We start from the raw sequence: 15,040 nt of genomic DNA, 5'->3' as shown, positions 1-15,040 counted from the left end.
ATTAACAGCCTTCATTTAGAGTCAGTTCAGTTCCTCATACTTCGAAATATTATGTATTCAACTACATTTTCTAATAAAATATTCAGCAATTCCTCTCTACAGATCACAGTGTGGGTCCTCAGTATTTGTGACATGCCAAGGATAACAAACATTGTAAAATAAGGTAGCTCTGCATACCACAGACTTTTTTTGGGGTAAAATTTGTGAATTTTGCAAGTTAACAGAGATCTGATTCCTGACTTAGAGTGCTCTTTACTCCCCAGACACACTCTGCAGGATAAACTGACTGAGCTGACTAGGCCAGTTCCTGAATCTTTCACGTTCAGGTGACCATAAACCAACAGCTCAAAATTGTTAAATTTGCTTCAGGTAACTTGTTCTTGTGCATGGAGTGGGAAGATGGGGATGAGGGGGCATGAGAAAGGTTTTTCAATAACAGCAAAGTAAAGTGCAAGAACAACTTCAAATACATGTAAGCTACTTATGAGAGGCAGGGAAATGACAGCTCAAGTATTGTTGAGGGTTTTTTTTTAGCATGTAACAGTTCTGGTTTATAACTGTAGAAGAAAATATGTACCTTATCCTCCTGGCAATCAAATTGGTAGGCAAGAAAGAAGAAAAACAAATCATTTAAAAACAAATCTGTCTGTGCTGCAGCTGTCCAACTGAACAAGCAGAAGCAATCTGCAAATTGGATGTTAGCCACCCCACAGGTCACCTTCGTATTCCCTCATACTCATAACTGCTGGAAAAACAACACTCGTATCCCACCATTGCTGAGAGGAAGTTATTCAAGGATTTACTGTTCAAGATTTTTTTTTAAATGCACTAATATTACAGAAAAATTACTTTTGTTTTCTTTATAATGAATCATTTAAAACAAGATATGTACACCTACACGCATCACAGACTTTCAGTTTATTTAGGGCAAATATAAACATAACTTTGCAGTAGCAAAGGAAAGATGACGTATCTGTTCATTCCTTGCTGTGGTTATGAAACACTAAATTGCTCAGATCAGTGGAAATGACTAATTCTTGGATTCACATGATACCTTTCCAGGTTGAATAACTTTCATTTTCAAAGCTTTTGCTTCCCTAAATATGTCACCAGAATGAGAGCTTTTTAGGAGATGTGCATTTCAGTGGTGGTAAAGTACTCTTCCCAACAAAACCATGGAGCACCTTTTAGAAGAAATTGCCCTTGTACCTCCCTACTGGACTATTAATTAAAACAATTCTTGACAACTACTGTAAATTTTCCAGTCAAATTACACACTTACTAGAGAAATGATACTGCTCCAAATGAGAATCATTTCTGCACTGTTAAAGGAGTCTGCGGAGATTCTGGCCAGACCATGAGTATCTGCCAGCTTGGTGTGAACAACATGGTATCTTTACATGGATGTTGGTAGACCAACACAAAATTGGTATTGGTTTATTAGTAGACTCTGCCAATGTGGACTGCCACAATCTGTGCACTAATGATGGATCACTGTGTTACACCTACAAAGGCTTTCAAACCCTTACCATTTTTTCTGCCGTTTTAAGCATGCTATTAAACTAAATAAAGCATGTGAGTGATGGAACGTAACTTTACTACACAGTGCATCCGCTAACTTATTTACCTTGGGTTGAATAGCCTCTTTCTGGCTAACAAGCTGAGACCTCAGGATGAGGACTTCTTCCTTGCGTACTTCAAGCTCTTCACTTACTGATGTCAGCTGATCCAGGAGGACTCTATAGGCAGGGGCACCAGGGGCAGTTACCTCTGGAGATCGCGTTTCTGTGAGGGCCTTCTGCAGCTCATTCAGCTCATTCTTCAGTTTTTTATTCTCAGACTCAAGTTCTTGACGCTGCAGGAAAGGGACAGTTCTGTCAAGCAGCAGCATTCCAGCCACAGGTACAAAACTTACAAAACAATCTATATTCGATTACACAGATAGAAACGGTAAAAACAATGAATAACTGCAACAAATCAATGAATCTCTCCTGTGTCCCTGGCCTCTGGTCTGCAGTGAATAGTACCTGGGAGGATTTCACTAACAGAGCTAACCTTTTGTCTAAGGTGCAAAATCAGAGCACATAACACATATACATGTATCATACAGATCTGATAGGAAAAAACTACCAATTTTTACAATAAAGTTCACAACAAACAGTGGTCAGGAGGCTGAGAAAATTCTGCACCACTCAGTGAAATTAGGAAACATTTTTAGTTTTAGTGGTCTAAGGTATGCAGTAATTTAAACAATGCGTGTGGAAAAGAGGGCCATGTTTATCACTGTGGTTTTGCTCAAATTAAGCTGCAAGCTGTGCTAAGTGTTCCAATAGAAAACAACCCCTGTTTCAGGAAATCTTTTTGTTCTGCAGCCTCAGTGACACATTCTACACTCAAAAAGGGCAATCCTACAGTAAGATGATTGCTGGGGAATCTTTGTTCTCATTTCTTTAGCTAATATGAAACAGGGGGGCTGATGTCATTTTCTGTGCCAGCATATACAATTAGTAGCAATATTCTTACCAGAAAATAACAGAAACCTCCGTTTTAGAATTACCTTGAGAGATTCATACTCCAGCTCTGCACCTCTCATTGGAGGCCTTTCCTCCTCCTGCGAAAGAATAAAGACAAATGAAAAGTAAATATCCAACCCTTTCTTTTCTTTAATTTAGTTGAGGCAGGAAAAAGAAAGGGAGCTGTAATTTTTTTCCTATAAAACTGGCAAACACTCATTCTGGTACTGCTGAGTGCTTGCTGAGTGCTTTAGTTTGAATACTGGCATCATCTCATTTACTTATGAGTTCATGACACATAATTGGCTAATATAAATAAAATCATGTACAAATCACACTGCTGTCACTGGTAATGAAGCAGAGCAGGATGAATCCCAGGATGCTCAAGAAATTCATCGGTAGAAGAGTAGCAAGACAAAATTGCCAAAACTGTTTTCATACATTTATAAGTATTTAAGGAGACCAAATCAGAGGAGAATTTCACATAAAATCTGCTAAACATGTCTAATCCCAGCACTTTGGATTTGCATCCTGGTTGAAACACTTCTTATTCTGCCTAAAAAGAACATTTAATTATTCTCCCCATCATTAAGTATATTTCTATATTAATATTCCTTAATAAAACCAATAAATTAATTAATAAAATAAAAAAATAATTTAATAAAAATAAAAAATGTGGTGTCTTTTTTTTCCTCTAAGTGAAGTCCCAATCACTTTGTTCCTGTTAATTTCCCTCAGAGCATAGCAAGGACTGTGGAAAACTAAATAACCAGTTCCTAGTACTAAGCACCAGGCATAAAACATGTTGTTAAATAAAGCAAGTACTAGAGGAACATAAGGATTTGGTAAAAGCCAGTCAGCATTCACACAGCTACTATTTCACAAGAAGAGATACTCTGGTGTCAGCATTTGATCAGCTAGGAGTCCACCTTAGCTTTAGCACGGAGAGCCTGCTCTTCCTTTCTGTCCAGTTCATCCTGCAGGGATTGCTTTTCTTGCTCCAGCTCTGTAACGCGTTTCTGCAGCTTGAGGAACAGAGACATGTCCAATGGTGCCTTTTTCTCACTTGGTTCCTGCTTTAGAAAGAACAGAAGGAAGTCAAGAAGTATTCCCCTTCCACACCACGAGGAAACACTACAGTGAGTAAAGATGGGAAACGGACTGGGGAAAGAGAGGAACACAGAAATGTTACTTGATTCTGAGACTTGACTAGAAGCATCTAAAATATTTCATCAGCTATCAAATGCTATTATAAAAAAAGGATCTACTACTATAAAACATATCTAAGCCTAAAGCCCAGCAAAAGAAAGCACTAGAGACTGCCTAGCAGATTGGAGGTCTATAATTAAGCATACCTTTTATTCTTACTTGTTTGGAGGGGGAAAGGAGAAAAACAAAGTCTGTGGTTAGACTCACCTGGAAACAACTGTAAACAGAGGTGCTTTTTGCAGTTTTAAATTATTTCTACAGCTAAATCCTGAATTCTTCAGCTACAGAGAAATCTCTCCACTGATTGCAGATTTACAGGTTAATTAGTGGGATGTGACAAAAAAAACAGGTATCAGAAGATATATTTTTATGCCTTTTGTTCATTTACTATGCTAATTATACAGCCTATTCTAAGCCTACCCACTGGCTTTTTCGCTATTTTCTGGGCAAGGACCAGCGTTTGCAATCCAAAGGTCCACCAGAAATTGTCCATCAGCCATTTTGTACTTTATGTAGCAAGAAGATCAAAGCATTTACTGTGAACTGCAGCATAAAATTTTGAAGCCTAGAAAATAAACTAGAAAATTAATATTAATGACTGTATCAGAGAAGCAAGCACAGCCATTTCCACTTCATCTCCTTTTACTGCTAAGGGGAAGGGTCATAAACCACACCAACAGCTCAGGAAAAAGAAGACTCTTAGTTTTCTGGCTTTATTGGTTTGCATTGAGATGAACCCTGTTTTTTAATGTGGTTTTGTATCATTAATCTATATTGTTAGTCTAGATCAAACTGGAGTTTGACATCTTAAAGGGGTTAAACAAATACAGATTTAATCTTCTCAGTGCTGCATTTATTCACACTCTTGGGTGAGTTATCCCAAAACCCCAAACTGGCTCTAGAACAGCAATTCAGTCAGTCTATTGGCCAAAGGCAAAGATGACATTTGGCTCATATGTGAAAACCTATCACAAACAGTTGCACTGTCCTTTTCCTGATTAACCACGAAGGTAGCAACATCCTTCTGAAACAATTATGCAAGGTAAAAAAAGTAAGTGGGAAGGCAAATCATGAAAGACTCTGCACACAGTATGTGTCAGCATCGATGCACCAGGGTTTTTGCATCCATAATAGAAAATAATGTTCTGCAGAAGCTTTCAAAACCAGTAAAGACAGCCTGCAAAAAGCAACTGTGGAGATAAGTAACCTAGACGGAGGGCAAATGGAGTGAGCTGTACAATGGCTCACAGTTAAGAAGATCTCTAGAATGCACAGAAAAAGCTTTGCATCTGCAAACTGCCAAGCAGAGTCAGACCACCAACCTGACAGCTCACTGCTGTGCTGGCACTCCCAGCTCTGTAGGAGAGGCCAAAAGGAGGAGTTATCTTGGAAAGTATTAAGCAATGGCTTGGAGTTGCAGCACAAATTATTCATTATTATTATTCATTAGCTGAATTGAGAGAGTCATCTTTCTGAAGATTTTTAAATATCCTGGGATTTGCATCACTGTATATACAAAGGTTAGCACAGTCGTGAAGTTACATTCAACTCCTGGCTTGCCATTTTTAATCCTTGAATATACAGTATACAGATTGCTCAGGAATCTCACTGGTTTTTTGAATTCCTACTTCGCGTTGAAAAAGTGATTGTGCTTACAAACACTGGCAAGCAAATGTTTTACAGATGCAAATCAAGCAGACAGCCAAATATCTAGTCTATGTCTACTGTAATACAGAAGAATTCAAAGCACACTTTCACAAAGTCTTTTTACATAGAACCATTAATAACTACAGAATGAACCGTTTTCAAAAAGTAAATGGGAAAAGTTGGATTAAAGCATTAGATATCTGAATATAAGGATATGGTGTTCACACACATATGAGGCAAAGAGGCAGGAATGAGTGCAACCATGGATCAATGAAAAGTTGTGGGTTTTTTTTTTTAACGTTACCTCCATCCTCACTGGTAAGTCTTCTGCTTCCGTGATCTCAGAGCTAAAAGTATATTCAGATTCATTGCTACTGTGAGTGGAATCCGTTCTTTTGTGTCCAGGCTTGGGGATGCTCTGGAGTGCAAATGAAACAAATCAATACAGCTATATGGCTTACCCTATAACTGCGTCTTCACAGACATAAAAAGCAGCTGTTATTTCACAGCTATCAAAATCTGTAAGGAAAGATTTCTTGATTCTAGTCTCTCATTCCACTAAAGCCTATGAGAGGTAGTCCTCAATCAAATCTATGGAGGAAGGTCAGATCCCATATCATCACGTATTGCCGCAGAATCAAGCAACAACGCAGCATTTTGTGGGAAAGACAAGATCAGTTTACAGGAAGCACAGGAAGCAATTCTCTAACTTCCCAGACATTATATTGAAGAATAGTTTTTCTTCCCACCACATAAAATATTCCTATAACTACTTAAAATTTAACACTGGATGTGACACAAACCGACCCAGCACATGTGAATAACTTCAGGGCAAAAGAAGGGCGGACAGCTAATCTAATTAATCAGTATTTAAAAGGAAATATTCTCTTTTCAGGTGCAAGTCACCACCACTCAGCTGACAACAGAATAAATTACTAACTTATACTAGCTTCTGCATGAGCATGTTTGTGAACAGCTTTTGATTTCTCACACTTAGCCACTTACCACCATTAAGTTCATTTCATCCTTAAGATCATCATACCGCTCCTCCAAACGGCTGAACTCATTCAGCAGGTTCTGGTACCGTAAGCGCTCATCATTCAGATCTAGCTCTAGTTGTTTCGTTTCCTCCACTAGTTTCTTTTCCATCGTCTCTGCCATGAAGAACAGGAATCCAAAGTGAGAACTCCACTTCTACCTACTATGCAGTGCATCGATACTGGAGGTACAGGCATGTGTCTGCTCCGGGAACACAGATGGTGAAACAGTCTGCTGTTTGAAGCTGGTGTTTGGTATTTGTGCTTCTTTAGGCAAATATCAAGCCAAATATATGAAAAACCAACACATTATTCTGGTAACCACAGAAGGGTCCAATCAGCCAAGTTAGCTATTCTGCTAATACCTTGCATTAGTAATTCCAGGAGGAAGGCAGAAGGGGCTCTTGCCCAGTGTGGCATCATGTAGAAAACAAAATGTGAAATGCTTTATGCCTCAAGCACACTGACTCTCCTCATCACAGCTGCATCCATCACAGCCTTTGCATCTGTCTACATAGTCACAGCAGCCAGAAGAACTGCTGTAGATTAATTGTTTTAAATATTAGAGCCTCTTTTAAAAAACTGAAACACTTTATAACAGTCATCCTCACCAAAAAGACCCCAAACCCATAGGACTTCATGGAAATTCAAACAGTAAGTAATTCTGATGCATGTGAGTACTTAGGACAAAGAAATGAAACCATTAAACTAAACAGGAATGCAAACTACGGCAAATTCGCTCCATCTATGCAGTAGAGTTTTGCTGTACAATGTAGTATGAAGTAGAAAACCTAAGTGAAGATAACAGAACCAACCTGTTATTTCCCTTGCCTGGTCATGGATGCGGCGGTTCAGCTCCTCCTTTTCTGTTTTCAGCAATGTGTTCTGCTCTTTCAACTCTGATACCAGCTACAGAAATAACAAAATATTTGACTCAGAATGCAGATCAGTTTTCACCGGTAGCTCTAACAGCAACAACATCCCTGTTGTAAGAGATCAAATACTTCAACTTCTCTTCAGAGAATGAAATCAGTGAACTAAGTTATGACATCTTCATTTCCCAAATTACATTACTTAAATATGTCCCACTGCAGATTCCCCTGTATGTTCTGCACTCGATTTTTGATCAGATGCCAAAACTGCCTTGAACCTTCAACTCCATAGTGTCAGATTTTTCAGTAAAGTCCCAAAGATGCAGCTGATGCCTTGAATAGAAATATTCCTAAAATAGGAACAAATTTGGTAGTTCTGGTGTATATTCCATTGCATTGAGTAACACCATAATCTAACATCTTGCCTCCACCCAAAAGTTGTGCCACTTTAACTGTGCCCAGCTTTGCCAGTTACTCATTTGTTTCTGATTATGGTTACTATGCATTCACTTTGCTTAGTCAAGTAATATTTTTCCTTATGTTCATCTAATCTTGAAATGTACTTCTGCACATCACATAATGATGGAATGGCTCTTCCAATATCCAAAACTTGCACCACTATCAGCAAGTAACTTGACAGGAAACAACCTGCTTGATATGTTTGTGATTGAAGCGAAGATAAGAAGCTAGTCAAAATGTGTGGAACTAGACTGTTGTCTAGTCATGTCATGTCAACATGCATGTGTTTAATAGGCTGATTGTTTAAGTTAGGTAGGATATAAGCAGGTACCTTTGAATACTGTGTATGGGACAGATTTCTGATATCTACGTGTAATCTCTCTAGGTAGGCAAAATGGTTTTATGAATGCCCTGCCTCTGACTAATTGAGGAAGCTTAAGTATTTGGATTTGCAAATACTTTCAATATCAAAATCTTAATAGCTTGAATACATATATTTACATACAAGATACAGATTTGGTATATTCTTTTACCATTGATGTAGTTATTTAGGTATCAAGCCTGTTTAGGATTGAGAGGTATAACATTACTTGAAAATACTGTAGAAATATCATCCACACAACTGAAGTAATTAAGACCGGGCAAAACCTGAATGGACACCAGGCCCCTATAAATCTTCTCATCCATCTGAGACTGCATACTTGCCTGCTCAGTCTCATGTTTGTACTTGTCTGCCCATTCCTCAATGGTCTTCTTCTCAGACTGAGTTTGGTGCAGCTCCTTCCGGAGCTTGGCAATCTCCTCCTGAAGGCTGAGGACACGGTTGGTCGCATTCTTAGCCTCTTCCTCACTCATCCGAAGCCTTTCCACATCACTCCGCAGCTTCTCTGTCTCCGTACTGTATGTGATCTCCAGGCTGCTCAACTTCTCCATCAGAGATTTGTACTCTTTGTTCTTTGCAAAACACAATACAGACAACACAGCAGCTGTTGGAGAAGCTCTTGTTTATGGGAGCCTTCTAGTTCTCTACAGAATATACCCAGACACAGCAGCAAAAGAGGAGCTTCCCCACTAGTTTTGCAGAATTGCTTAATGAGGTGACAGAACATTCCAGCCCCTAAGCCTGCACACATTAACATTCCAAACTAAAATCAGACAGAGAGCCCACATACATACATCAAACAGGATCACCTCAACTTCCCCTTAAAACTGAGCAGCTGATGTGCTTCCAATGAAGTACTGACGTTAAGGGAGCAGATGTTTTCTCTCAGCGCTGCTGACACCCACAAACAGATGCTTTACTGTTCTAGTTCTACTGTGGCCTCCCTTTCTCTTCTATCAATGCTCTTCAGCAGAAAAGAGAACTGGTACTTTACAATGAAACCTCAATGCATTCTTCTGCGAATGGCCACAGTGCTACTGAGAAAGGTAATACAAGATATCTGAACATGTTCCTGAGGCGAGGGAGCTTTTACCTGCTCATCAATTTTTCGCTGCAGCTGCATGATCTTGTTCTCCAAGCCAATGTGAAGCTTCTTGTAGCGTTCTACAGAGCGGGCCTCTATCTTCAGTTTCTTTAGCTCCCTCTTGGCCATCATGCGCCGGTAACAGCATTGCAAGTAAACAATTGCCTTCAAGGTCCTATGGTAGTGCACTCGAGCCAGCCAGCCTCTTACATGTTTCTGAATAATAATAGACTTGTGCTCCCGGAGCATCTACAGTGAAGAAAAACCACCATAGGGGATATTAGAGTTGCAAACTACACCTGCTCAGTTAAACAGACTGCATAATGAGAGGCGTGAAGATGATGTACACAGAGACACCTTAGCCTGAAAAGAGAAACCTCTGGTGAAGGGTAATAAGAAATGATATGGAATCCATTTAAATAAAAAAGGAGAGAAAAAGAAGACAGGAATAAAGAAGATAACAGGGAATAAAATGAAAAGGAACCAGATGGAAAAACATGGAAAGAAAGAACTAGAGGCACACTGAAGAACCAGGCATTCCTTTATGCTGATGTCAGATCCAAGCTAATTACAAAAATACATGGTACATGAACATCTTAGAATCATTGACATACACAGTGTAGGACTCAACAGTTTAAAACAGTCACACTTGATAAGCAATGCAGCTAGTAGATACTAGAACCCAGAGTCAATTGTAGCAGCTGTTCCAAACAGCAACCTTAGTCCAGCTGCCAGCTGACTGAACTACAGTTCCAGTCAGTATTCCCTACCTTAGACTTGGCAGCAGGGAAAAATCTCTGTTTGTTCTAATCTGAAATTTTATATTGTAATATTTCCAACTTACTCCATGGCAGAAATTTCAACTATAGCTTTGGAGTGTAAAAAAAAAACAAACAAAAAAGTAATTTTAAAAAAGGTAATTTTATATTAAAACCAGTGCAGAATGCCAGCAACCCCCATCAGTGTGTCAGCCACAGACTTCCACTAGGAAAAGTCTACTATTTTTTGGATCCTTCACCCATTGATTCAATGAGAGATCCCCCAGGTGTGAAGCACCTGAGTCCCGGCAGACCACAGCTATGCTCAGAAAGGCTGCCTAAACCCTCAAAGCTTCTAGGATTCTGAGAATGTTAGAGTTCACTTAATAAAGCTTCTGCAAATTAAACAATGTATTCTAAAGAACAAAATTACTTAAGATTTTATGTTACTTCTTGGATTTGGTAGTTTAAAGATCATATGCAGCTCACATTCTTACACTGATTTACCACAAAGCTGGTGAGACAAACCAGTAGGGTAACAACAATTTGATTTTCTTTTATACTTCTTAGAAAATGAACTGAAATGTGTTAGAAGCATTACATTTACAGAGCAATGAAGTTGAAAGGTCCACTGGCAAAGTGGCAATATTATAAGACACACACTTTCTCCCTTAGCCTTTATTTCTGAAGAGATTTGAAATAGCAGCACTCAGTTGAACAGCACACTGAGGTAAGGAAATACCTCTCTCAGAAGTACAGCAAGTTCAAAAGGCAAAGTCCTTGTGACAGCATGTCATGCAGTTAGCACTCCTGCTTCCTTCTTACATGGTTCCCGGAATACTCTTTCAGGTTACCCATGGATGCCTGAGCAGCTCGAATACAAGTAGCTTTCAGCAACATTTTCACCCCAAGTTTGAAAGCAGCAAGTCCCATTCAAATACCTCCATCGTGCAGGGCTGGTCCTCATCTGCCAGTGAGTTCTCACACCCACGGAATCCAGTGAGGAACCCCACCACTCCAGGGTGAGAGGACCAGGAAAGTCACTTAATTTACCAGGTATTTCCCAGGAAAGCTCATGTAAAAGCTATGGAGGAACTCAACTCCTTGCTAAGCTGAGAAGCTCATCACAACATCTTGGGAGAAGCTTTCCCCAGGATGTGTGAAATAGATGATTCAACCATTTCAAATTCCTTGTATTAGCCACGTGCCTGCAACACATGACCTCCCTTCTAACAACAACAACAACAACAGGTACCTTTCACAATCCTACTGAACAACGTATGTACTCTACATTACTTAGAGTCATGGCTCAGCCCAAGTGTGCTGTCATGGGGCAACCTTTCAGTTTCACTCACTTGCAATCAGCATGAACTTCAGCACAACCGTGTTTACCTTCCCATGGCACGCAGAGCCCGTGCTGCTCTCGCTGGCCACGCCTGTAGCTCAACTTTAATACAATCCATCTTAGGAGCACAATGTATACACAGCACGCTGCAGGGGCACTTGTCAGAACTTCACATTTTACCACGGCGAACAATTCACTGCTCAAGGGGGATAAGCCCTTGACAAGCACGTCCACCCACCCCTTACAGGGACCCCTCCAGAAATCTACCATCTCTACTGAGAGAATATAACAGGTTCATAAAACTCTGTCTACAGGACAGATGGGGTGGGTATCACTCATGCGACTAAATTCAGGCACAGACAATCATCTCCTGTTTTCCTAAGGATGGCTTTTAGTCCACATATTGCTGTGACCCACGTCTCGCTTTGTCACATCCGTTATAAATGCATCTTGTATAATCTCACAACATAAAATATCATCTGCAATAATGAAAATGCTAAGAATTCCAATGAAAAGACAAACAGATACCTGCACGAAAGAACAGCCACGTCTTACTACTTAAAAATTCTTATCAGGATTACTTGTTTTCAGACTTTTTGGTTTGTGTTACAATGCTGTAATTTAGACACATTCACATGTGACTAGGTAGGCAAGTTTAATACAAATGGAAAACAAACAGAAGCTTCAAATGTAAAAGAGAAACATGTGGAAGCATTACTTGGCTTTTGGTTATATTCCTCCAATATCTACTTGCTTGGGAAAAAAAAAAGAACTCTTCTGGCTAATTTTTCAGTGAAATATAGGCTGCCTTTTGAGCCTTGTTAAAACAATTAGTAGACAGAAGTGCCATGAAACATATTGGCATTTTGTAGTTTAACCATCTGAATCATAATTTTGTTTCCAGCCCTGTAACCACTAATTTTTCAATTGAATTTTCATTTTTTTATCAAGCATAATAAGGAAAATTCTATCAATATCACTAGGACAAGGTTATATCGATTGCTTTCCCAAACAAAACCAACAATATATTAAGCAAACAAACAAGCCCACAGCCATGCTTAAGTTTTAATCTCCTATTTTTGTGTGTATCTCTTTGCTGACATTAATCTCCTTCAGTATCTTCCATCAGCTATTTTGGAACCACTGAAATTAGGGATGGAATAGGAATAGTAGTGCATCACATACATGTATCAATGTGAGCAACACTGATTCAGACTCAAAGAGGCACATTCACACAAGGCTATTCTCAGTATTTAAGTACCTCAACACTCTATATAACAAGTGAAAAAGTGAGAAATGCTGTAAATCTCTGCTAGATTCTCCACTGACTGCACTGAAAGTCTAGGTGCGTCCATATCAGATGACAATGTGAATATCTCTAATGACAAGTGCACTGATTGCAGTATCAGATCTTTCTTATTTGCAGGTGCTGCCCTTCATTCCATGCTGTGATATTTTGTTTGCGCATTATGCGTAACAGCACCCACACAAACGTTTCAGATTTCCAGGGGAGAAGCACAGCACAGCTTCATCCTGAAGGTGTGTGGAGATGAAGCTAGAGAGAAGAAGTAAACCATGATTTCTTACCATCTGGTACTTGTTCCTGGCCATGTAACCTCTCAAGAGAGCCTGAAGAGCAATAGTAGCAGCTCGCATACATTGGTATCTTTTGCGGACCACATACATGCGCTGGAACTTCTGAATAGTGATGGCAGCCCGTGTTCTCCGGAGGAAATTGGCATAGCTAAGCAAGAAAAAGATTACAACCACCACCTGTAATTATTTCCAGTGCTTGAATGCTATTTTTTTTTTTTTTTTTTACAACCTGTAACTTTACCCTCTTTCTCAAGAGCCACATTTTCTACTTCCACTTCTTCCTAATGCTGTCAGTGATGCAGCATGCTTACTTGCGATATCCCACCATATGGCACTACAATAGCAAATTATGAGAAACCTTGCTAGGTTTTATGGGGCAATGTTTTCACTTCCTCCAAGTACTGTGCTACAGAACTGACAAGATAAACTCAGCTTCTCATCATGTTTTCTCCAGCTTTAAAGCTATTTCCACTATGCTGCTTTTCAGATATACTCTCTTAACCTCAAACTGTAGAAAAAGTTTGCTTGTTCATGGCCCTCTCAGCAAGACAATTACAAACCATCTTGACAGAAGCCTCTTTCCGAAGGTTGATTCTTACAGTCTTCATAACCACCCACCTTGTCTTTGAACCTGTACTCCTACCCTTTTCTCTGACCCATCCACAGCCATCCCTCAGGAGTCAATCCAAACAAAGGACGCTTATTGATGTAAATCCCTTCACTGCTACACTCTAGATGAGGGATGGCTTTTCCAGCAGGACAGTCAGGCCCAGCTGAGAGGGCACATGGAAACTGGACAATAAGGACTCAGCCAAGAGTGCTGTTTTACCTCACCTGCAACATATCTACTAGTACTACTTGTACTGTTCTCTCGCTAATGACATACTACTCAAAGCATCATACAGTCAGGGTGCTACTGTCCTCTCAGGAAGTTCAAAAGCAGGCAGGACAGACACATTCATATTCAATTTCCTTAATTTCTCTGGAAAACTGTTTCCTCTCAGCCAGTACAGGAAGGAGAGAACAAATGTATCACATTTAAATGTCCTACTTAAAGGGATCTGAATTGAGGCTACTGTGGGTTTTCCCACGAGCATTGCTTACCATCGTGCTTGGTACCCTCTGACATATCTCTGAATGGTGATGGCAGCCTTCCTCATACGCACGTACTTCTTGCGCATCAGCCAGCCTCGGATCGTCTTTTGGATGCGGATGCAGGCAGCTCTCAACTTATCTGCCCTTATTTTTTCCAGATAGGCTACTTGACCAGCCCGGAAAAATATTTTTGTCTTACCAAACTGGTACTTATCCTTGTCCTATTTTCAGAGGTAAAAAGAGGATCAGTTACAGCATAAAATGTTAGAGCATTAAAAAAAGGCATGAAGGGCTAAATGAAAGTACGGTTAGTAAAGAGGCAAAATTATCTGTGTAATATTTCAAGTAAACCTAGACTTAAATTAAGTAGAGGAGGAGAGTATTTTCTCTGTATGATTCTGTTAATAAACTAATAAAACAAGGCCACAAATATGGCCTAATGGAGTAACTGAGATTTTTGCTCATAAAGACTGTAAGAGACGCAGAAGGCTACAGGAGGTGACAAAGGGGCCCAGAGGATGAAAGCAATACAGCCAATGCACATATACAATTTCCTACTTAAATAGTAGATGACACCTTTGAACAGTCCATCTTCAACCGTATTACACAAAAAAAACAGCTGGGGCTTCAAATGTGTATGCACCATCTACTGCTCCAGGACTAAGTCAGAACAAAGCATCTTGCTGCTGCTCAAACACAGCTGAAATTTCAAAACTAAACCAGAAAGAGAATACTCTGTCACTCCAGGCTGTAGTACTCCTTGGAGGGAAAAACTGAGAATATACCAGAGTACATTGAAAAAAAACTATTTTTTTCATTGTCTGATGTTAAAAGGAACAGCAGTCAAAGAGCTACAGCTTAGGATACACTTAGCACTATACATTAATGCTATAAATGAAGACATATACATATAATACATACATACATACATACATAGCTAAGTCCACCCAATGACACAGAATTTAAGGACCTAAGTCCCAGCCTACCTGCACAGTATTTTTTTGTTTCCATAAACATCCTCACACAGACACTGCACTATGGCA

At 39.6% G+C, this 15,040-nt stretch overlaps 1 protein-coding gene across 1 annotated transcript in view; it reads right to left on the bottom strand.

The window, feature by feature from the left end:
- MYO5A (myosin VA) overlaps positions 1-15,040 on the bottom strand; it is a 100,222-nt gene that overhangs the window by 20,285 nt on the left and 64,897 nt on the right. The window contains exons 19-28 of the mRNA XM_062628305.1: positions 14,007-14,218; positions 12,894-13,050; positions 9,213-9,452; positions 8,443-8,691; positions 7,222-7,315; positions 6,375-6,523; positions 5,674-5,787; positions 3,443-3,589; positions 2,558-2,611; positions 1,628-1,855 (exon numbers count right to left, since the gene is read on the bottom strand). Of these exons, the coding sequence (XP_062484289.1) occupies positions 1,628-1,855; positions 2,558-2,611; positions 3,443-3,589; positions 5,674-5,787; positions 6,375-6,523; positions 7,222-7,315; positions 8,443-8,691; positions 9,213-9,452; positions 12,894-13,050; positions 14,007-14,218 (1,644 nt within the window). The remainder of the gene's footprint in view (positions 1-1,627; positions 1,856-2,557; positions 2,612-3,442; positions 3,590-5,673; positions 5,788-6,374; positions 6,524-7,221; positions 7,316-8,442; positions 8,692-9,212; positions 9,453-12,893; positions 13,051-14,006; positions 14,219-15,040) is intronic.

Source organism: Pezoporus occidentalis, unplaced genomic scaffold, assembly GCF_034315485.1.
Source record: "Pezoporus occidentalis ecotype Australia unplaced genomic scaffold, CSIRO_AGI_Poc_V1 ctg11, whole genome shotgun sequence".
Lineage (NCBI taxonomy): Eukaryota > Metazoa > Chordata > Aves > Psittaciformes > Psittacidae > Pezoporus > Pezoporus occidentalis.
This window is presented reverse-complemented; position numbering and strand designations above follow the sequence as displayed.